Raw genomic sequence first — 23,443 nt, forward strand, 5'->3', positions numbered from 1 at the left:
CTACAGGCAGGTATGGATTCAGGGGACTGGGTTATAGAGTCTACAGACAGGTATGGATTCAGGGGACTGGGTTATAGGTTTAATAAATTAGCTAAACATTTTGCAACAGGCAGTGTTAGCTTGCTGAAGTAAGCAACTGCCCTATATTTTGTGATACAGTCTAGGAGCTGTGTTATTTTGGTTACTATCCTGTTATCTCTATCCCTCTCCCCCCCCGCCCCTCAATCTCCCTGCAGGCTCGTGATGAGAGGAACTACCATATTTTCTACTGTATGTTGAAGGGCATGCCTTCAGACCAGAAGAAGAAACTGGGACTAGGGAAAGCCACAGACTACAGCTACCTTACTATAGTAGGACACCACTTAGCTACCACTTTAACAACGTTATTATAACAGCTGTAAGAAAATATAATTCAGCTCAAGCTCTCCTCTCCTCTCCTCTCCTCTCCTCTCCTCTCCTCTCCTCTCCTCTCCTCTCCCTCTCCCCCTCCCCTCCCTCTCCCTCTCCCTCTCCCCCTCTCCCTCCCCCCCTCCCCTCCCCTCTCCCCTCCTCTCCTCTAGGGAAAGCCACCTACAGCTCCCTCCTCTCCTCTCCTCTCCTCTCCTCTCCTCTCCTCTCCTCTCCTCTCCTCTCCTCTCCTCTCCTCTCCTCTCCTCTCCCCTCCCCTCTCCTCTCCTCTCCTCCTCCTCTCCTCTCCCCTCCTCTCCTCTCCTCTCCCTCTCTCCTCTCCTCTCCTCTCCTCTCCTCTCCTCTCCTCTCCCTCCTCTCCTCTCCCCCCCCTCCCCTCCCCTCCTCTCCTCTCCTCTCCTCTCCTCTCCTCTCCCTCTCCTCTCCCTCTCCTCTCCCCTCCCCTCCCTCTCCCTCCTCTCCTCTCCTCTCCTCTCCCCTCCCCCTCCCCTCTCCCTCTCCTCTCCTCCCTCCTCTCCTCCCTCTCCCTCCTCCCCTCCCTCCCCTCCCCTCCCCTCCCCTCCCCCCCTCCCTCCCCTCCTCCCCTCCCCCTCCCCTCCTCTCCCCTCCCCTCCCCCCCTCTCCTCTCCTCTCCCCTCTCCTCTCCTCTCCTCTCCTCTCCTCTCCTCTCCTCTCCTCTCCTCCAGGGGAAGTGTACTGTGTGTGATGGTCGTGATGATATGAAGGAGTATTCAAACATCCAATCAGCCATGAAGGTGTTGATGTTCTCTGACACTGAGAATTGGATGATCTCCAAACTATTGGCCTCTATACTACACATGGGGAACCTGCGTTATGAAGGTAATAGGTACACACATACAAATATACACACTCACACACATATACACACACACTCATATATATATATTGTAATGACATCATGCTGACTTCACTGTCACCTATCTCGAACCCCTGACCTCTAGCTCGTACCTATGACAACCTGGATGCCTGTGAGGTGGTCCGCAGCGTAGACCTGACTTCTGCTGCTACACTGCTGGAGGTAACACACGCTCACACACACTGTACCCATAAACCTACCGTACATACACACACCTACTCTATCCACTGAGGGGTTATACAGCAGTGACCTGTAACCTGAACTATCATAGCTGCCAGAGAGCTACAGGTGAGTGCTAGATCACTGGGGGATGGAGACAGGGAGGTGGAGGGAAAGACGGAGGGAGGGAGGGAAAGAGGGAGAGAGGAGGAGGAGGGAGGGAGGGAAAGAGGGAGAGAGGAGGAGGAGGGAGGGGGAGAAAGATGGAGGAGGGAGGGGGATGGAGGGAGGAGGGGGGGAGGGAGGGGAGGGAGGGAGGGAGGGAGGGGAGGGAGGGGGAGGGGGAGGGAGGGAGGGAGGGAGGGAGGGAGGGAGGGAGGGAGGGAGGGAGGGGGAAAGAGGGAGAGAGAGGAGGAGGGAGAGGAGGAGGGAGGGAGGAAGGAGGGTGAGAGAGAGGAGAAGGAGAGAGAGAGTTAACAGTGTTTACTGAATAACATGACAGGAAGCACCTCCTAGTGGCACACTGGTGAAACACAAACCTGGACTGTTGACACCATTGGTTGATTGTGTGAAAGAAGTGTGTTTTCTGACTTAATGTTGATGTGTGTGTGTGTGTGTGTGTGTGTGTGTGTGTGTGTGTGTGTGTGTGTGTGTGTGTGTGTGTGTGTGTGTGTGTGTGTGTGTGTGTGTGTGTGTGTGTGTGTGTGTGTGTGTGTGTGTGCGCGCGCCTGCCTGTGTGCATCGTCTGTGGTCATGTGTGTGTGTAGGTGGACTGTAAAGACCTGATGAACTGTCTGACCAGTAGGACTCTGATCACTAGAGGAGAAACAGTCTCCACTCCCCTCAGTATAGAGCAGGCACTGGACGTACGGGACGCCTTCGTCAAGGTAACACACACACACACACACACACACACACACACACACACACACACACACACACACACACACACACACACACACACACACACACACACACACACACACACACACACACACACACACACACACACACACACATATTAACATGCTCTCTGGCATATGTATATTGTGCGTGTGTGTGAAGGGGATCTACGGTCGTCAGTTTGTGTGGATCGTAGAGAAGATCAATGCAGCGATCTACAAGCCTCCATCCCACGAGCCCAAAGCCCTCAGACGCTCCATAGGACTACTAGACATCTTTGGCTTCGAAAACTTCACCATCAACAGGTACACACACACACACACACACACACACACACACACACACACACACACACACACACACACACACACACACACACACACACACACACACACACACACACACACACACACACACACACACACACACACACACACACACACACACACACACATAGACATATGGACACTAACACATGCACTCATACTCATACTCGCACACACACACACACACACACACACACACACACACACACACACACACTCACTCACTCACACTCACAGACACGCACAGCCTAGACATATTTGGCTTCGAAAACTTCACAATCAACAGACGCACACACACACACACACACACACACACACACACACACACACACACACACACACACACACACACACACACACACACACACACACACACACACACACACACACACACACACACACACACACACACACACACACACACACACTCACACTCACACTCACACACCTGTCTACAGCTAACCTTGTGGAGACACACAATTCAGTCCCTTTCAAAATCCTATTTTCCTAACCCTAAACCTAACCCTTGGACTTCTGGTCCCCACATGAATAGTTACACACACACACCTGCCCTGCGTTCATGTGTGTGTATGTGTGTCTCCCCATTAACAGTTTTGAGCAGCTGTGCATTAACTTTGCCAACGAGAACCTGCAGCAGTTCTTTGTGAGGCATGTGTTCAAACTGGAGCAGGAGGAGTACAACCTGGAGCACATTAACTGGCAACACATCGAGTTCACAGACAACCAGGACGCCCTGGACATGATCGCTATCAAACCCATGAACATCATCAGCCTCATAGATGAGGAGAGCAAGTTCCCCAGGGTAATGATGACATTATAACCCCAAGGTAGAGGAGAGGGGAGAGGAGAGGAGGATAGGGGGGAGGGATGAGAGGGATGAGAGACATGATCCTATCAACCCCATGATCATCATCATCCTCATAGATGAGGAGAGCAAGTTCCCCAGGGTAATGATGACATTATAACCCCAAGGTAGAGGAGAGGGGAGAGGAGAGAGGAGGATAGGGGGGGGAGAGGGATGAGAGGGATGAGAGACATGATCCTATCAACCCCATGATCATCATCATCCTCATAGATGAGGAGAGCAAGTTCCCCAGGGTAATGATGACATTATAACCCCAAGGTAGAGGAGAGGGGAGAGGAGAGGAGGATGGGGGTGGGGGAGAGGGATGAGAGGGATGAGAGACATGATCCTATCAACCCCATGATCATCATCAGCCTCATAGACGAGGAGAGCAAGTTCCCCATGGTAATGATGACATTATAACCCCAAGGTAGAGGAGAGGGGAGAGGAGAGGAGAGGAGGATGGGGGGTGAGGGGAGAGAGGGATGAGAGGGATGAGAGACATGATCCTATCAACCCCATGATCATCATCAGCCTCATAGATGAGGAGAGCAAGTTCCCCAGGGTAATGATGACATTATAACCCCAAGGTAGAGGAGAGGGGAGAGGAGAGGAGGATGGGGGGGGGGGAGAGGGATGAGAGGGATGAGAGACATGATCCTATCAACCCCATGATCATCATCAGCCTCATAGATGAGGAGAGCAAGTTCCCCAGGGTAATGATGACATTATAACCCCAAGGTAGAGGAGAGGGGAGAGGGAGAGGGGAGGATGGGGGTAGATGGGGAGAGTTCCCCAGGGATGAGAGGGATGAGAGACATGATCCTATCAACCCCATGATCATCATCAGCCTCATAGATGAGGAGAGCAAGTTCCCCAGGGTAATGATGACATTATAACCCCAAGGTAGAGGAGAGGGGAGAGGAGAGGAGGATAGGGGGGGGGGGGGAGAGGGATGAGAGGGATGAGAGACATGATCCTATCAACCCCATGAACATCATCATCCTCATAGATGAGGAGAGCAAGTTCCCCAGGGTAATGATGACATTATAACCCCAAGGTAGAGGAGAGGGGAGAGGAGAGGAGGATGGGGGGTGGGGGAGAGAGGGATGAGAGGGATGAGAGACATGATCCTATCAAACCCATGAACATCATCAGCCTCATAGATGAGGTGAGCAAGTTCCCCAGGGTAACTACATTATAAGTAGATATAGTACATATACATATGTATGATCTTAATTTGACCACCCTGTTGCAGGAAATGTCAAATGTGTTGTGTATTTGAGTTTTAAAAAGGCTTCTGAAGTTTGTAATTTCCACATAGAAATTTCAGACTTGATTTTCCCTTATCAACTCATAAAATTATAATCCACATAATATTTCACATTTCCTGTAGCTGCAGGATTCTTTTCCTGCTGTAGCAAACTGGCTAAAATTAAGATCCTACATCTGTAGTTTCCTAACGTAGAAGGAAGAGGAGCGAGATAGAAGAGGGGTAACAATTATAGATGGATACAGTATAGTGTACTGTATCCAGAGAGAATGAATGTGTAATCAGATATTTGTGTAAACCTGCTCTATCCCTCTCACCTACTCTCTCACCTTCTCTCTCTCTTTCGCTCTCTCTCTCTCACTTTCTCTCTTTCTCTTTCTCTTTCTCTCTCTCTGTCTCACCTTTCTCTTTCTCTCTCTCTCTGTCTCTCTCTCTCTCTCTCTCTCTCTCTCTCTCTCTCTCTCTCTCTCTCTCTCTCTCCCACCTCTCTCTCTCTCTCTCTCTCTCTCTCTCTCTCTCTCTCTCTCTCTCTCTCTCTCTCTCTCTCTCTTTCTCTCTCTCTCCCACCTCTCTCTCTGTTTCAGGGTACAGACACTACTATGTTGAATAAGTTGAACTCTCAACATAAATTGAACACCAACTACATCCCTCCTAAGAACACTTATGAGACTCAGTTTGGCATCCAGCACTTTGCTGGGGTGGTCTACTATGAGACACGAGGTAAGTGACAACATTATGACAACATGATTATCACGTACTGACTGACTGATTATTACATGCAACATGATGACCAAATTCAGCAACTCTTGGAGGACAGTGGAAGTTGATAATATGCTTATTTAATGTTAAAAGCAACATGTTTTCGCCCATAGCCTTCATCAGGGTTTTGTGATGACCACCCTCAATGGAAAAGTCACTGTAAAGGGTTCTTCACAGGACTAATAGAGCATAGGATAGGACACAAAAGGCATATCAATAAACATGAATAACCAATAGGCTTATCAATAACCAATAGCCTTATCAATAACCATTAATAACCAATAGCCTTATCAATAACCATTAATAACCAATAGGCTTATCAATAATAGGTTTCTTGGAGAAGAACAGAGACACTCTGCACGGTGACATCATTCAGCTGGTTCACTCCTCCAGGAACAAGTTCATCAAGCAGATCTTCCAGGCCGATGTTGCCATGGTAATGCAACCTCCGTCACCCAAGCAACCCTTTGCCCTAGCAAACACACAGTCACTCGACCTACCCCTCCTCGCTACACCTTGATGACATCACAGATCACTCACTACCTGTTGGCTAGTTTCTCTGAGGGGTCATCATGAAGCGTTCCAGACAGACGGCTGTCTGTTCTGGTTATCATATGATCTGTGTCCCAAATGTAATGTACTAAATAGGGAATATGGTGCCATTTGGCATGTAGTTGTCTCAAGGGTTGTTTTCTCTGAATGTCATGCTGCTTGCACACTTCTCCTCCCTCTGTCGCTTCACTAATGTGTGGCAAGATGCTAACTACACTGTCTCTCCTGTCTTTCCGTCTGTCTGTCTGTCTGTCTGTCTGTCTGTCTGTCTGTCTGTCTGTCTGTCTGTCTGTCTGTCTGTCTGTCTGTCTGTCTGTCTGTCTGTCTGTCTGTCTGTCTGTGTGTGTCTGTGTGTTTGTATCTGTGTATCACACATGGGTGTGTTTGTATCTGTGTGTCTGTGTATCACACATGGGTGTGTTTGTATCTGTGTATCACACATGGGTGTGTTTGTATCTGTGTATCACACATGGGTGTGTTTGTATCTGTGTGTCTGTGTATCACACATGGGTGTGTTTGTATCTGTGTATCACACGTATGTGTGTTTGTATCTGTGTATCACACATGGGTGTGTTTGTATCTGTGTGTCTGTGTATCACACATGGGTGTGTTTGTATCTGTGTGTCTGTGTATCACACATGGGTGTGTTTGTATCTGTGTGTCTGTGTATCACACATGGGTGTGTTTGTATCTGTGTGTCTGCGTATCACACGTGTGTGCATGCACAGGTATGTATGTCTGCCTTAGTGTCTGGTTGGCTACCTTCCGGGTGATAATATGGGCCAACCTGATACTCCTCTGAAGGTAAAAGAAGAAAACAGGATAGATAATATTCATCCCCTCCTCTCCTCCCTCCCTCCATCCGCTGGCTGTGTATAGCAGACATATCGTCTCTCGTTCTGTGGAGCCCAGGTTGCATTTCAATACACATTGGCCTTAAACTTGGTGCCAATGTTTTGGTGACATCCCTTCCTGTCTACCTGCTGGTTCTCTCTCACCTCTGTAAAGATGTTGCTTTCCCGTTTAATTCAGGTTGTTTTGAGGGAAAAAGGGGGGTGCAACTCAATATTAGGAAGGTGTCCTTAATGTTTGTACACTCAGTATATTTAGACATTGAGTTTTAAAAGAACAATAGCTTTGATATAACTGTTGTTGGCATTACTACAGTTCTAACCTTTACATAGTTGTTTTTACAATGAGACGTGTAGAACATTTTAACCATTGTCAAAATATATCTGTCACAATATGAGCTACATTTAGTCTGGTTTCCTGTAGAGGGAATAAAAGGGAACTTAACAGAGTGGAAGAGAGAATGGAAAAAGGAGAGTAAGAGAGAGAGGAAAAGGGATAGAATCCATTGTTACTAACCCATGTTGGTGTGTGTGTGTGTGTGTGTGTGTGTGTGTGTGTGTGTGTGTGTGTGTGTGTGTGTGTGTGTGTGTGTGTGTGTGTGTGTGTGTGTGTGTGTGTGTGTGTGTGTGTGTGTGTGTGTGTGTGTGTGTGTGTGGTACGTGCTTGTGTGTGTCTGTGTGTGGTTGTAGGGGGCGGAGACCAGGAAGCGCTCTCCCACTCTGAGCAGTCAGTTCAAGCGTTCTCTGGAACTGCTGATGAGGACTCTGAGTGTGTGTCAGCCCTTCTTCGTACGCTGCATTAAACCCAATGAGTACAAGAAACCCATGGTGAGTATGTGTGTGTCTGCGTGTGTGTGTGTGTGTGTGTGTGTGTGTGTGTGTGTGTGTGTGTGTGTGTGTGTGTGTGTGTGTGTGTGTGTGTGTGTGTGTGTGTGTGTGTGTGTGTGTGTGTGTGTGTGTGTGTGTGTGTGTGTGTGTGTGTGTGTGTGTGGGTAAAAATGTAATTGTTGTGTGTATATCTGTCTGTCATCTCTCCCAGCTGTTTGACAGGGAGCTGTGTGTTCGTCAGCTGAGGTATTCAGGCATGATGGAGACCATTCGTATCCGCAGAGCTGGTTATCCAATCAGATACACCTTTGTTGAGTTTGTGGACCGCTACAGAGTCCTCATGCCAGGAGTCAAACCTGCCTACAAACAGGTAAGCAACCGTTAGAGTTCATATCTGCCAGCTGTTTGAAAGGGAGCTGTGTGTTCATCAATACTAAAAGCCTTCTAATAAGTCTTCGCCAAAGCTTGCCTTGGCTGTGACTGTTGTCAATGGTTACCTGTCCACTGATGTTACCTGTCCACTGATGTTACCTGTCCACTGATGTTACCTGTCCACTGATGTTACCTGTCCACTGATGTTATCTGTCCACTGATGTTACCTGTCCACTGATGTTACCTGTCCACTGATGTTACCTGTCCACTGATGTTATCTGTCCACTGATGTTACCTGTCCACTGATGTTACCTGTCCACTGATGTTATCTGTCCACTGATGTTACCTGTCCACTGATGTTATCTGTCCACTGATGTTACCTGTCCACTGATGTTATCTGTCCACTGATGTTACCTGTCCACTGATGTTATCTGTCCACTGATGTTACCTGTCCACTGATGTTATCTGTCCACTGATGTTATCTGTCCACTGATGTTATCTGTCCACTGATGTTACCTGTCCACTGATGTTATCTGTCCACTGATGTTACCTGTCCACTGATGTTACCTGTCCACTGATGTTACCTGTCCACTGATGATGTTACCTGTCCACTGATGTTATCTGTCCACTAATGTTACCTGTCCACTGATGTTATCTGTCCACTGATGTTACCTGTCCACTGATGTTACCTGTCCACTGATGTTACCTGTCCACTGTTCACTAATGTTACCTGTCCACTGATGTTATCTGTCCACTGATGTTACCTGTCCACTGATGTTATCTGTCCACTGATGTTACCTGTCCACTGATGTTATCTGTCCACTGATGTTATCTGTCCACTAATGTTACCTGTCCACTGATGTTACCTGTCCACTGATGTTATCTGTCCACTGATGTTACCTGTCCACTGATGTTACCTGTCCACTGATGTTACCTGTCCACTGATGTTACCTGTCCACTGATGTTACCTGTCCACTGATGTTACCTGTCCACTGATGTTACCTGTCCACTGATGTTATCTGTCCACTGATGTTATCTGTCCACTGATGTTACCTGTCCACTGATGTTATCTGTCCACTGATGTTACCTGTCCACTGATGTTATCTGTCCACTGATGTTATCTGTCCACTGATGTTACCTGTCCACTGATGTTACCTGTTCACTAATGTTACCTGTCCACTGATGTTACCTGTCCACTGATGTTACCTGTTCACTAATGTTACCTGTCCACTGATGTTACCTGTCCACTGATGTTACCTGTCCACTGATGTTATCTGTCCACTGATGTTACCTGTCCACTGATGTTACCTGTCCACTGATGTTACCTGTCCACTGATGTTATCTGTCCACTGATGTTACCTGTCCACTGATGTTACCTGTCCACTGATGTTACCTGTTCACTAATGTTACCTGTCCACTGATGTTACCTGTCCACTGATGTTACCTGTCCACTGATGTTACCTGTCCACTGATGTTACCTGTCCACTGATGTTACCTGTCCACTGATGTTACCTGTCCACTGATGTTACCTGTCCACTAATGTTACCTGTCCACTGATGTTACCTGTCCACTAATGTTATCTGTCCACTCTGTGTGTGTGTAGGAGGACCTGAGGGGAACTTGTCAGCGTATAGCGGAAGTTGTCCTTGGGAGAGATGATGATTGGCAGATGGGAAAGACCAAGATCTTCCTCAAGGTAACTAACACCTGGACTGAGTCCCAAATAGCATCATATTAGGGTGCCTGGTCTCTGTGTGGGTAGCAGGTAGCCTAGCGGTTCAGAGCATTGGACCAGTAACCGAAAGGTTGCTGGTTCGACTCCCCGAGCCGACTAGGTGAAAAATCGGCCGATGTGCTCGGAACTTCACCCTAATCACCCTTCACCCTAATTGTAAGTCGCTCGAGATAAGGGCGTCTGCTAAATTACATTTTTTTTATGAAAACACTTAAATGGAGAAAAGTAGTGCACTATATAGGGAAATGGGTGACATTTGGCATAAGTTCTGCATTTTTGATAGAGGTTTTATCTGAAATATGCAAGTTGTCTACAATACCTTGTCTTAGTAAGAGGGAAGAAATTCACTGTGCAGTGGAACTCAACCGCAGTTGTGTCTCTGTTCACGAGGACAGCACTAGGGGTGGGGTCAGTGGTGGGCTGATTATCATGGTGATGGTCGTCATAGCTGAGGTAGTTATCAGAGCGACCAGCTGGTCAGACAGGAAGTAAAACAGGAAGTAAAATCTGTGAGGTGAAGCCAGGGCAGCAAGGGCAGTGCCCACACTTCCCCAACAGGAAACAAACAGCTCAGAGGAGGAGAGGAAAGGAACAGATTAGAGGAAGAGAGGGATGTCACGAACATAAATCAGAGGGTCTTTAGAATGTCTGTTTGGAATCTACTGATGATCACTTCTAGTTTGTGTGTGGCTGTGTGTCTGCACTTGTGTGTGTTTGTTTAGGACCACCATGACATGCTGTTGGAGATAGAGAGAGACAAGGCCATCACGGACAAGGTCATCCTCATCCAGAAGGTTGTACGAGGCTTCAAGGACAGGTGAGGCCGTAGTCATAGCAACCCGGTGAGACTGTTGGCATAGCAACCAGTTTAGACTGTTGGCAAAGAAACCAGCTGAGACTGTAGTCATTGCAACCAGCTTTGAGTTAACAATCGCATCACTTGGTCTCAACAGGTCCAACTTCCTGAAGATGAGAAAGTCAGCCATGATGATCCAGAAGACGTGGCGAGGATATCACTGTCGCAAGAACTATGGAGCTGTGTGTTTTAAAAACTTGATCACTTCTTATAGACATGAGCTGAACTGTTTCTTGTATCATTAATCAAATGACAATCTCTTACTTAAATTTCTCCTCCATGTCCTCTCCACCTCCTCCTCCTCTTCTCCTCCTCTCCTCCCCTCCCCTCCACCTCCTAGATGCGGGCAGGGTTTGCCAGACTCCAGGCGTTGTACCGCTCCAGGCGGCTGTATGTAACGTACCACGTGGCCAGACAGAGAGTGATGGGTCTGCAGGCCAGGTGTAGAGGCTGTCTGGTCCGAAGGGCCTTCAGACACCGCCTATGGGCCGTCATCACCATCCAGGCTCACACACGGGGCATGATCGCACGACGCCTCTACAAGAGACTGAAGGGAGAGGTGAGAAAGAGACAGACACACGCAGTGCAGACTGAAAGAAAGCCTCAGTCCCTTTCACTCTCACATCCTAACCCTTCCTCTCTCTTTCACGCTCTCTTTCTCATTCTCTCTCTACCTCTCTCTCTCTCTCTCTCTCTCTCTCTCTCTCTGTTTCCTCCCCCTCTCTCTCTCTCTCTCTCTCTCTCTCTCTCTCTCCTTCTCTCTTCTCTCTCTCTCTCTCTCTCTCTCTCTCTCTGTTTCCTCTCTCTCTCTGTTTCCTCTCTCTCTCTCTCTCTCTCTCTCTCTCTCTCTCTCTCTCTCTCTCTCTCTCTCTCTGTTTCCTCCCTCTCTCTGTTTCCTCCCTCTCTCTCTCTCTCTCTCTCTCTCTCTCTCTGATTCCTCCCTCTCTCTCTATTTCCTCCCTCTCTCTATCCGTTTCCTCCCTCTCTCTCTCTCTGTTTCCTCCCTCTCTCCCTGTTTCCTCCCTTTCTCTCTGTTTCCTCCCTCTCTCTCTGTTTCCTCCCCCTCTTTCTCTGTTTCTCTCTCTCTCTCTCTCTCTCTCTCTCTCTCTCTCTCTCTCTCTCTCTCTGTTTCCTCCCTCTCTCTCTCTGTTTCCTCCCTCTCTCTCCCTCTGTTTCCTCCCTCACTCTCTGTGTTTCCTCCTCTCTCTCTCTCTCTCTCTCTCTCTCTCTCTCTTCCCTTTCTCTCTTTTTCTCCCTCTCTCTCTCTGTTTCCTCTCACTCTTTCTCTGTTTCCTCTCTCTCTCTCTCTCTCTCTCTCTCTCTCTCTCTCTGTTTCCTCTCTCTCTCTCTGTTTCCTCCTCTCTCTCTGTTTCCTCCCTCTCTCTGTTTCCTCCCTCCTCTCTCTTTCTCCTCTCTCTCTCTCTCTGTTTCCTCTCTCTCTCTCTCTCTCTCTCTCTCTGTTTCCTCCCTCTCTGTGTTTTATCTCTCTCTCTCTCTCTGTTTCCTCCTCTCTCTCTCTGTTGCCTTCCTCTCTCCTCTGTTTCCTTCCTCTCTCTCTCTGTTTCCTCTCTCTCTCTCTCTCTCTCTCTGTTTCCTCCCTCTCTCTCTCGGTTTCTCACTCTCTCTCTGTGTTTCCTCCCTCTCTCTCTGTTTCCTCCCTCTCTCTCTGTTTCCTCCCCCTCTTTCTCTGTTTCCTCTCTCTCTCTCTCTCTCTCTCTCTCTCTCTCTTTCTCTGTTTCCTCCCTCTCTCACTCTGTTTCCTCCCTCTCTCTCCCTCTGTTTCCTCCCTCACTCTCTGTGTTTCCTCCCTCCTCTCTCTCTCTCTCTCTCTCTCTCTCTCTCTCTCTCTCTCTCTTCTTCCTTTCTCTCTTTTTTCTCCCTCTCTCTCTCTGTTTCCTCTCACTCTTTCTCTGTTTCTCTCTCTCTCTCTCTCTCTCTCTCTCTCTCTCTCTCTCTCTCTCTCTCTCTCTCTCTCTTTCTGTTTCCTCCCTCTCTCTTTCTGTTTCCTCCCTCTCTCTCTGTTTCCTCCCTCTCACTCTGTTTCCTCCCTCTCTCTCTGTTTCCTCCCTCTCTCTCTCTCTCTGTTTCCTTCTCTCTCTCTCTCTGTTTCCTCCCTCTCTCTGTGTTTTATCACTCTCTCTCTCTGTTTCCTCCGTTCTCTCTCTGTTGCCTTCCTCTCTCTCTCTGTTTCCTTCCTCTCTCTCTCTGTTTCCGCTCTCTCTCTCTCTCTCTCTGTTTCCTCCCTCTCTCTCTCGGTTTCCTCACTCTCTCTCTGTGTTTCCTCCCCCTCTCTCTGTTTCCTCCCTCTCTCTCTGTTTCCTCCCTCTCTCTCTCTGTTTCCTCTCTCTCTCTGTTTCCTCCCCCTCTCTCTCTTTCCTCCCTCTCTCTCTCTGTTTCCTCCCTCTCTCTCTGTTTCCTCCCTCTCTCTCTATGTTTCCTCCCTCTCTCTCTGTTTCCTCTCTCTCTCTCTCTCTCTCTGTTTCTCTCTCTCTCTCTCTGTTTCCTCCCTCTCTCTGTTTCCTCCCTCTCTCTCTGTTTCTCTCTCTCTCTCTCTCTCTTCTCTCTCTCTCTCTCTCTCTCTGTTTCCTCCCTCTCTCTGTTTCCTCTCTCTCTCTCTCTCTCTCTCTCTCTCTCTCTGATTCCTCCCTCTCTTTCTGTTTCCTCCCCCTCTTACTCTGTTTCCTCCTCTCTCTCTCTCTCTTCCTCTCTCTCTCTCTCTCTCTCTCTCTCTCTCTCTCCTCCTCTCTCTCTCTCTCTCTCTCTCTCTCTCTGTTTCCTCCCTCTCTCTCTGTGTTTCCTCTCTCTCTCTCTCTCTCTTCCCTTTCTCTCTGTTTCCTCCCTCTCTACTCTGTTTCCTCCCACTCTTTCTCTGTTTCCTCTCTCTCTCTCTCTCTCTCTCTCTCTCTCTCTCTCTCTCTCTCTCTCTCTCTCTCTCTCTCTCTCTCTCTCTCTCTCTCTCTCTCTCTCTCTCTCTCTCTCTCTGTTTCTCTCTCTCTCTCTCTCTCTCTCTCTCTCTCTCTCTCTCTCTCTCTCTCTCTCTGTTTCCTCCCTCTCTCTTTGTTTCCTCCCTCTCTCTCTGTTTCCTCCCTCTTTCTCTGTTTCCTCCCTCTCTCTCTGTTTCCTCCTCTCTTTCTCTCTCTGTTTCCTCCCTCTCTCTCTGTTTCATCACTCTCTCTCTCTGTTTCCTCCCTCTCTCTCTCTGTTTCCTTCCCTCTCTCTCTCTGTTTCCTCCCTCTCTCCCTCTGTTTCCTCCCTCTCTCTCTCTGTTTCCTCCCCCTCTCTCTGTTTCCTCCCTCTCTCTCTGTTTCCTCCCTCTCTCTCTGTTTCCTCCCTCTCTCTCTGTTTCCGCCCTCTCTATCTCTGTTTCCTCCCACTCTCTCTCTTTCCTCCCTCTCTCTCTCTGTTTCCTCCCTCTCTCTCTGTTTCCTCCCTCTCTATCTCTGTTTCCTCCCACTCTCTCTCTTTCCTCCCTCTCTCTCTCTGTTTCCTCCCTCTCTCTCTGTTTCCTCCCTCTCTCGCTCTGTCCCCCCCTCTCTCGCTCTGTCCCCCCCTCTCTCTCTCTCTCTCTCAGTATCGGAGGAGGTTGGAGGCAGAGAAGCTGCGTCTGGCTGAGGAGGAGAAACTGAGGAACCAGATGAGCGCTAAGAAGGCCAAGGTCTGGAACACATACACACACACACACCAAAAATATGAGGGGGCACAAAATAGGTGAGGATGGCTGGGGTGGTCCGAAGGGGGGCTAGGCCCGGCAATCTAGAGCTATAATCATTATTCTTAATTCTATATAAAATATATATAAATTTCTCTGCATATCTAAGCATACCTCTTAAACCTCTTAGAACTCCCCATCCCGGATCCGGGATCGTGACTACGGCTCAAGCTCATTACCATAACGCACAATGCGAAAAAATATTCCTAAAAATATTTAACCTCCACACATTAACAAGTCCAATAGCTCAAATGAAAGATAAACATCTTATTAATCTACCCAGCAAGTCAGATTTCTAAAATGTTTTACGGCGAAAACATAGCACATATTTATATTAGATAACCACCGAAACAAAAGGCAAGCGGCGGCCATTTTGTCCCATAAAAAATAAAATTTAAAAGTAGGATTAAAAAATAAATAATTCACTAACCTTTTGAAAATCTTCATCAGATGACAGTAATATTACATGTTACACAGTACATTTCATTTTTTTTCAATAATATGCCATTTATATCCATAAATCTCTGTTTACAATGACAACATTTCAAAAAATGCTACTCAAATGTCAGGAGAAATGATGATAGCTCCGACAGATAACGTCAGATAACAAGCAATAAACATGACTAAATATACATGTTCTACATATATTTACAAAGATACACTTCTTCTTAATGCAACCGCTGTATTACATTTATTTTTAACGTTACAGACATCGTTCACTGGGCTATACTATGAGTCAGCGCTCAGATATTAGCAGTATTTGGAGTCTACGTTTGGAGTCCACAGAAACACCAAATAACCACATAAATATTGCCTTACCTTTGATGTTCTTCCATCAGAAGACGTAGAAGGAGTCATACTTACCCAATACATCGTTTGGTTTCACGTTGTGTGTCTCTGTATTAGCACATGTTAACAGCTTCGGCTGAAATGCATCCAAAATGACTTCTGGTCCAGCACTCTTGCGCATCAAAACTTCCAATTTACATATTATATGTCCACTAAACTGGTCAAACAATGTGAAAAATCGAGCTTTATGATGTTTTTAGCATGTAGAACAAAGATCAGCGCGAACAGACAATCCGGCTTCAAATGCTGGATCATGGAAAAAGACGTACTCCAAATCGGCCGCGCGCAATAGAGTGCCTGTTTTTCAGAGGGACACGAGCAATTTCGCCCACCAAACGTGCAGGGCTCGTGGGATTCTCACAATGAATGTGGCATTTGAAAGCTGACATCGCGCTGAACAGATAGAGACTGTTCCTGGATCGGTAGCTGCCTGGGAAGGGTGGGGGCCATGACGTCAAAGTTGACCCAACTTTTCTCTTCACAAGAGAGAGTTTAGGAGAAAGGCTGCCCTGAGAGTTCTGCTTTACATACAGACATAATTTAAACGGTTTTAGAAACTTTAGAGTGTTTTCTATTCAATAATAATTTTATATGCATATATTAGCAATTTTGGGAAAAAATATTTTCAGTTTACTATGGGTACGCACTTTCTCCAACGGGGGCAGTATAGAGGGGGAGCTCTAAGAGGTTGCTGTCTGTATCCTCCTCGCTTCTCTGCATCTCTGCTAAAATCTGGGTAAAATATTGAAAGCAATGTGAGTCTAATTCAACACATTTAGTTATTGCTTGCTTTTCTGAAGTCTACCAACCTTGCCTGCAGGCATGCCAGCTAAGCCAGTTAGACAAGCTAGCTACTCTAACCTGGTAGCCTGAAATGGTTTCATGGTAGCTAGTTATGAGGTTGTCAGATTGGGAACCTAAAGCCATCTTCATAAAATGTTTATGTGGCTAGTACTATTACATAGAAACAACAATTTTTAGGACAAATCTGAGTGGCCACTTGCCCCTGTGGCCCCTATGGGCATGACGCCTCTGCACACACACACCTATTAACACCCAGTCTTCTGCAGGTTGAAGCAGAGCGTAACCACCAGGAGAGACTGGCCCAGCTAGTGAAGGAGGATGCGGAGAGAGAGAAGAGAGAAAGGGAGGAGGTGCGGAGGAAGAAGGAGATGGTGGAGCAGATGGAGAAAGCCAGACATGAGCCGGTGAACGACTCTGACATGGTGGATAAGATGTTTGGCTTCCTGGGGACAACAAACTCCTTCCCTGGCCAGGAGGGTGCGCCACCAGCTGGGTTTGAGGTGAGAAGGTCGCCACCTAGTGGACACACAGACACAATGTTACAGTTAACACCTTAATCTGCTCTGGGCTACATTCCAATCGTTCGCTAAGTGTCTTTGTGTGCGTGTGTGTGTGCGCGTGTGCGTGCGTGCGTGTGTGTGTGTGTGTGTGTGTGTGTGTGTGTGTGTGTGTGTGTGTGTGTGTGTGTGTGTGTGTGTGTGTGTGTGTGTGTGTGTGTGTGTGTGTGTGTGTGTCTGTGTCTGTGTGTGTGCGTCTGTGTGTAGGACTTGGAACGTGCCCAGAAGGAGCTTGAGGAGGAGGATTTAGATGATGTTCTTCCTCTCCCTGAGGATGAGGAAGATGACCTGTCGGAGTATAAATTCGCCAAGTTCGCTGCCACCTATTTCCAGGGCACCACAACACACACCTACGTCCGACGGCCACTTAAACAACCGCTGCTGTTCCATGAAGACGAGGGCGACCAGCTGGTTGGTCACATGACCTCTCAACTCTGACACCTAACCCCAGACCTCTAACCCCAGTAGACCATGGGTGTTTGTCAGACTGTTGTTTCAGGCAGCCTCCTTCTACCCAACTGTACTTTTCTAATCACAGCATGAACACTGTTTAGGGTTGCAACAATTACAGTAACTTTTCCCTACTTTCTCCAGTTGTCCAGTAATCCAGATTGGAAGATCCCTGGAATCAGGAGGGAATAAGTAGGAAATCCGGAATCTTCCAACCACGATTGATAGAAAACCAGGGAAATTTGGTTAAAGTACCGAAATGGTTGCAACCCTAACACTGTTGGTTGCTCTTCCCCCAGGCAGCATTGGCGGTATGGATCACGGTGCTGAGGTTCATGGGAGATCTCCCAGAGCCCAAGTATCATACGGCCATCACTGACGGCTCGGAGAAGATCCCTGTGATGACCAAGATCTACGAGACGCTGGGCAAGAAAACCTACAAGAGAGAACTACAGGCCCTGCAGGGGGAGGGAGAGGTGAGAGTAGGGAGGGGAGAGAGAGAACTACAGGCCCTGCAGGGGGAGGGAGGGAGGGAGGGAGGGAGGGGGGAGGGAGGGAGGGAGGGAGGGAGGGAGGGAGGGAGGAGGGAGGGAGGGAGGGAGGGAGGGAGGGAGGGAGGGAGGGGGAGAGAACTACAGGCCCTGCAGGGGGAGGAAGAGGTGAGAGGGAGGGGAGGGAGAGAGAGAACTACAGGTCCCTGATGGGGGAGGAGAGAGGAACTAAGGCCCTGATGGGGGACAGAGAGGTAAGAGGGAGGGAGAGGAGAGAGAGAACTACAGGCCCTGATGGGGGACAGAGAGGTAAGAGGGAGGGAGAGGAGAGAGAGAACTACAGGCTCTGCAGGGGGACAGAGAGGTGAGAGAAGGGAGGGAGGGAGGGAACTACAGGCCCTGCAGGGGGAGGAAGAGGTGAGAGGAGGGAGGGGAGAGAGAGAACTACAGGCCCTGCAGGGGGAGGAAGAGGTGAGAGGAGGGAGGGGAGAGAGAGAACTACAGGCCCTGCAGGGGGAGGGAGAGTTGAGAGGGGGAGGGGAGAGAGAGAACTACAGGCCCTGCAGGGGGAGGAAGAGGTGAGAGGGAGGGAGGGGAGAGAGAGAACTACAGGCGCTGCAGGGGGAGGGAGAGGTAAGAGGGAGGGAGAGGAGAGAGAGAACTACAGGCCCTGATGGGGGACAGAGAGGTAAGAGGGAGGGAGAGGAGAGAGAGAACTACAGGCCCTGCAGGGGGAGGGAGAGGTAAGAGGGAGGGAGAGGAGAGAGAGAACTACAGGCTCTGCAGGGGGACAGAGAGGTGAGAGAAGGGAGGGAGGGAACTACAGGCCCTGCAGGGGGAGGGAGAGTTGAGAGGAGAGGGGAGAGAGAGAACTACAGGCCCTGATGGGGGACAGAGAGGTGATAGGAGGGAGGGGAGAGAGAGAACTACAGGCCCTGCAGGGGGAGGGAGAGGTAAGAGGGAGGGAGAGGAGAGAGAGAACTACAGGCTCTGCAGGGGGACAGAGAGGTGAGAGAAGGGAGGGAGGGAACTACAGGCCCTGCAGGGGGAGGGAGAGTTGAGAGGAGAGGGGAGAGAGAGAACTACAGGCCCTGATGGGGGACAGAGAGGTGAGAGGAGGGAGGGGAGAGAGAGAACTACAGGCCCTGCAGGGGGAGGGAGAGTTGAGAGGAGAGGGAGAACTACAGGCCCTGCAGGGGGAGGGGAGGTGAGAGGAGGGAGGGGAGAGAGAGAACTACAGGCCCTGCAGGGGGAGGGAGAGTTGAGAGGTGAGAGGGAGGGAGGGAGGGAGAACTACAGGCCCTGCAGGGGGAGGGGGAGGTGAGAGGAGGGAGGGGAGAGAGAGAACTACAGGCCCTGCAGGGGGAGGAAGAGGTGAGAGGAGGGAGGGGAGAGAGAGAACTACAGGCCCTGCAGGGGGAGGGGGAGGTGAGAGGAGGGAGGGGAGAGGAGAACTACAGGCCCTGTAAGAGGTGAGAGGAGGGAGGGGAGAGAGAGAACTACAGGCCCTGCAGGGGAGGGAGAGTTGAGAGGGGGAGGGAGAGAGAGAACTACAGGCCCTGCAGGGGGAGGAAGAGGTGAGAGGTGAGAGGGAGGGAGGGGAGAGAAAGAACTACAGGCCCTGCAGGGGGAGGGAGAGTTGAGAGGAGAGGGGAGAGAGAGAACTACAGGCCCTGATGGGGGACAGAGAGGTGAGAGGAGGGAGGAGAGAGAGAGAACTACAGGCCCTGCAGGGGGAGGGAGAGTTGAGAGGAGAGAGAGAACTACAGGCCTTTCAGGGGGAGGGAGAGGTGAGAGGAGGGAGGGGAGAGAGAGAACTACAGGCCCTGCAGGGGGAGGGAGAGTTGAGAGGTGAGAGGGAGGGAGGGAGGGAGAACTACAGGCCCTGCAGGGGGAAGGGGAGGTGAGAGGAGGGAGGAGGGAGGGGAGAGAGAGAACTACAGGCCCTGCAGGGGGAGTAAGAGGTGAGAGGAGGGAGGGGAGAGAGAGAACTACAGGCCCTGCAGGGGGAGGGAGAGTTGAGAGGGGGAGGGGAGAGAGAGAACTACAGGCCCTGCAGGGGGAGGAAGAGGTGAGAGGTGAGAGGGAGGGAGGGAGGGGAGAGAAAGAACTACAGGCCCTGCAGGGGGAGGGAGAGGTGAGAGGAGGGAGGGGAGAGAGAGAACTACAGGCCCTGCAGGGGGAGGGAGAGGTGAGAGGAGGGAGGGGAGAGAGAGAACTACAGGCCCTGCAGGGGGAGGGAGGGAGGGAGGGAGGGAGGGAGGGAGGAGGGAGGGAGGGAGGGAGGGAGGGAGGGAGGGAGGGAGGGAGGGAGGGAGGAGGGGAGAGAGAACTACAGGCCCTGCAGGGGGAGGGAGAGGTGAGAGGGAGGGAGGGAGGTGAGAGAGAGAACTACAGGCCCTGATGGGGGACAGAGAGGTAAGAGGGAGGGAGAGGAGAGAGAGAACTACAGGCCCTGCAGGGGGAGGGAGGGAGGGAGAACTACAGGCTTTGCAGGGAGACAGAGAGGTGAGAGAAGGGAGGGAGGGAACTACAGGCCCTGCAGGGGGAGGGAGAGTTGAGAGGAGAGGGGAGAGAGAGAACTACAGGCCCTGATGGGGGACAGAGAGGTGAGAGGAGGGAGGGGAGAGAGAGAACTACAGGCCCTGCAGGGGGAGGGAGAGTTGAGAGGAGAGAGAGAACTACAGGCCCTCGAGGGATAGGGCGAGGTCGGAGTAAATATTTAGCTGCGCTGTGAGGAAAAATGTACTTACTACGACTGTGATATGTCATTGTCTCACCTAGCTGTCTTAAGTCGAATGAATAAGAACTGATTAAGAGCTTCTGCTAAATGACTAAAATGTTAAATGAGGGAGGAGGGACGAGGTGGGAGTAATTGATAATAACACTTAGCTATAGTCTCATTCGGTTAGATTCTACCTTAGTTAAACCGTCATGGTCTGATACCCAGTGTTGCTCTGGGTAGTACAACACAGTAGTGCTTCCTAGAAGACGTTTCCTATCTGATTCATAAACTGTGTCCTGCTGTAACCCCTCCCCTATAGACCCCCCATTCAGACAGCAACAAGAAGAACAGTGTCCGACACAAACTAGTGTCCCTCACCCTGAAGAAGAAGTCCAAGATTACTGAGGAGGTAAGAGAGAGGAGGAGGAGAGGAGTATCACTGTGGAGGAGGTGTTGGAGTTAAAAGCATCCTAGAAGTGGTAAAATGGCCCTATTTAGTAAATTACTTTTGACCAGAGCCCTATGCTCCATGATAAATAGTAGTGCACTATATAGGGATAGGGTGCCATTTGGGACACAGACAGTATGTAGAGCAGATAGAATGTCCAGTGTTGATGATGAGTTTTCTGTTAGGTGACCAAGCGCCTGAACGACGGAGAGATTAGTCTCCATGGCAACAGCATGTTAGAGGACCGGCCCACCTCTAACCTGGAGAAACTCCACTTCATCATCGGCAACGGAATACTACGACCTGCCCTGAGGTAGACCCACACACATACGAGCACACCCACGCACGCACACAAACACCCACACACATGCTTACACACACACACACACACACACACACACACACACACACACACACACACACACACACACACACACACACACACACACACACACACACACACACACACACACACACACACACACACACACACACACACACACACACACACTCTCTCTCTGACCTGTCCAGTGTGTGTACTCTGTAGGGATGAGATCTACTGCCAGATCTGTAAGCAGTTGAACCAGAATCCTTCTAAGAGCAGTCACGCCCGCGGCTGGATCCTCATCTCTCTGTGTGTCGGCTGCTTCGCTCCCTCTGAGAAGTTTGTCAAGGTCAGTCAGAATACACATACTACTATAGACTCTCTGCTTGCGTCCCAAATGACACCCTATTCCCTATTTATATAGTACTTTTGACCAGGGTCCACAGAGGCATTTGGGATGTAGCCATTGTTAAACTCTATACTTTCTCTATAATTACATCCCTTCCACTATAACTGCATTACATCCTGTCTCCTCCAGTACCTCCGTAACTACATCCACGGTGGTCCTCCTGGCTACGCCCCCTACTGCGAGGAGAGACTCAGACGCACGTTTGTTAACGGCACCAGAACACAACCCCCGTCCTGGCTGGAGCTACAGGTGCACACACGCACACACTCACGCACAAACAAACAACAAACATACAAACACATACACACACACAAAGAAATATCCCTTACCTCTCATTCTCCTCTCCTCTCTCCACCTCTCTTCTTCTCGCCCCTCCATCTGTCCTCCCTCTCCCCCCTCTCTCCCCCACCCCTCTCCCCTCCTCCACCCTCCCTCTCTCTCTCTCCCTCTCCATTCTTCTTCTTCTCTCCCAGGCCACTAAGTCTAAAAAGCCCATCATGTTGCCAGTAACCTTTATGGATGGGACCACTAAGACATTGTTGACAGACTCAGCTACTACAGCCATGGAGCTGTGTAACGCCCTGGCAGACAAGATCAGCCTCAGAGACCGCTTTGGATTCTCTCTCTATATCGCCCTGTTTGACAAGGTAATACACAGCCACACATACACACACACACACACACACACACACACACACACACACACACACACACACACACACACACACACACACACACACACACACACACACACACACACACACACACACACACACACACACACACACACACACACACACACAAAAGGATGCACGCACACAAACACACACACAGGTACACAGGCAGGCATGCACACGCATACACATCATGCATGTGCAGTATTCCAGTGTGAGCAGTGTGTGTGTACCACCAGGTGTCCTCCCTAGGCAGTGGAAAGGACCATGTGATGGACGCAGTGTCCCAGTGTGAGCAGTATGCCAAGGAGCAGGGTGCCCAGGAGAGAAACGCCCCCTGGAGACTGTTCTACAGGAAGGAGATATTCACCCCCTGGCACAACCCTGCAGACGACGCTGTGGCCACCAACCTCATCTACCAACAGACTGTACGGGGGGTAAAGTTTGGAGAGTACCGCTGTGACAGGGTGAGTTTTACAATCACGTTGACCATCTCTCTCTCTCTCTAGCTCTCTCTCTCTCAATTCAATTCAATTCAATTTAATTCAAAGGGCTTTATTGGCATGAGAAACAAATGTTTACATTGCCAAAGCAAGTGGAATAGACCATAAACAAAAAGGAAATAAACAAGGAAAACATCTCTCTCTCTCTTTTCGTCTATACAATGACTTGGGAGAGCTAGCCAGTCAGCAGTACTATGTGAACTAAGGATCTCAGGTCCTGACCCTAACCTCTGTCTCTCTCTCTAGGATGACTTGGGAGAGCTAGCCAGTCAGCAGTACTATGTGAACTAAGGATCTCAGGTCCTGACCCTAACCTCTGTCTCTCTCTCTAGGATGACTTGGGAGAGCTAGCCAGTCAGCAGTACTATGTGAACTAAGGATCTCAGGTCCTGACCCTAACCTCTGTCTCTCTCTCTAGGATGACCTAGCAGAGTTAGCCAGTCAGCAGTACTATGTGAACTAAGGATCTCAGGTCCTGACCCTAACCTCTGTCTCTCTCTCTAGGATGACCTAGCAGAGTTAGCCAGTCAGCAGTACTATGTGAACTATCAGATCCTGAACTAAGGATCTCAGGTCCTGACTATGTGAACTAAGGATCCTCTGACCTAACCTCTGTCTCTCTCTAGGATGACCTAGCAGAGTTAGCCAGTCAGCAGTACTATGTGAACTAAGGATCTTCCTGACCTAACCTCTGCTCTCTCTGGATAAGAGCTAGCCAGTCAGCAGTACTATGTG

The 23,443-nt window shown here is 49.6% G+C and overlaps 1 protein-coding gene across 2 annotated transcripts in view; it reads left to right on the plus strand.

Annotated features, from left to right (window-relative positions):
- The window catches only part of LOC118378832 (unconventional myosin-VIIa-like), a 62,083-nt gene that overhangs the window by 24,422 nt on the left and 14,218 nt on the right, over nucleotides 1–23,443 (plus strand). For both annotated transcript variants that reach the window (XM_052467503.1, XM_052467504.1), the window contains 24 exons: nucleotides 237–350; nucleotides 1,095–1,248; nucleotides 1,371–1,447; nucleotides 2,212–2,331; nucleotides 2,510–2,652; nucleotides 3,286–3,496; nucleotides 5,396–5,531; nucleotides 5,900–6,006; nucleotides 7,664–7,801; nucleotides 8,013–8,171; nucleotides 9,777–9,869; nucleotides 10,631–10,725; nucleotides 10,862–10,946; nucleotides 11,105–11,323; nucleotides 14,336–14,419; nucleotides 16,393–16,626; nucleotides 16,891–17,094; nucleotides 17,433–17,609; nucleotides 20,669–20,758; nucleotides 20,983–21,110; nucleotides 21,345–21,471; nucleotides 21,661–21,780; nucleotides 22,005–22,178; nucleotides 22,445–22,672. In XM_052467503.1, coding sequence (XP_052323463.1) covers nucleotides 237–350; nucleotides 1,095–1,248; nucleotides 1,371–1,447; nucleotides 2,212–2,331; nucleotides 2,510–2,652; nucleotides 3,286–3,496; nucleotides 5,396–5,531; nucleotides 5,900–6,006; nucleotides 7,664–7,801; nucleotides 8,013–8,171; nucleotides 9,777–9,869; nucleotides 10,631–10,725; nucleotides 10,862–10,946; nucleotides 11,105–11,323; nucleotides 14,336–14,419; nucleotides 16,393–16,626; nucleotides 16,891–17,094; nucleotides 17,433–17,609; nucleotides 20,669–20,758; nucleotides 20,983–21,110; nucleotides 21,345–21,471; nucleotides 21,661–21,780; nucleotides 22,005–22,178; nucleotides 22,445–22,672 — 3,417 coding nt within the window. The remainder of the gene's footprint in view (nucleotides 1–236; nucleotides 351–1,094; nucleotides 1,249–1,370; nucleotides 1,448–2,211; nucleotides 2,332–2,509; nucleotides 2,653–3,285; nucleotides 3,497–5,395; nucleotides 5,532–5,899; nucleotides 6,007–7,663; nucleotides 7,802–8,012; nucleotides 8,172–9,776; nucleotides 9,870–10,630; nucleotides 10,726–10,861; nucleotides 10,947–11,104; nucleotides 11,324–14,335; nucleotides 14,420–16,392; nucleotides 16,627–16,890; nucleotides 17,095–17,432; nucleotides 17,610–20,668; nucleotides 20,759–20,982; nucleotides 21,111–21,344; nucleotides 21,472–21,660; nucleotides 21,781–22,004; nucleotides 22,179–22,444; nucleotides 22,673–23,443) is intronic.

This window comes from Oncorhynchus keta, chromosome 18, assembly GCF_023373465.1.
Source record: "Oncorhynchus keta strain PuntledgeMale-10-30-2019 chromosome 18, Oket_V2, whole genome shotgun sequence".
Classification (NCBI taxonomy): Eukaryota; Metazoa; Chordata; class Actinopteri; order Salmoniformes; family Salmonidae; genus Oncorhynchus; species Oncorhynchus keta.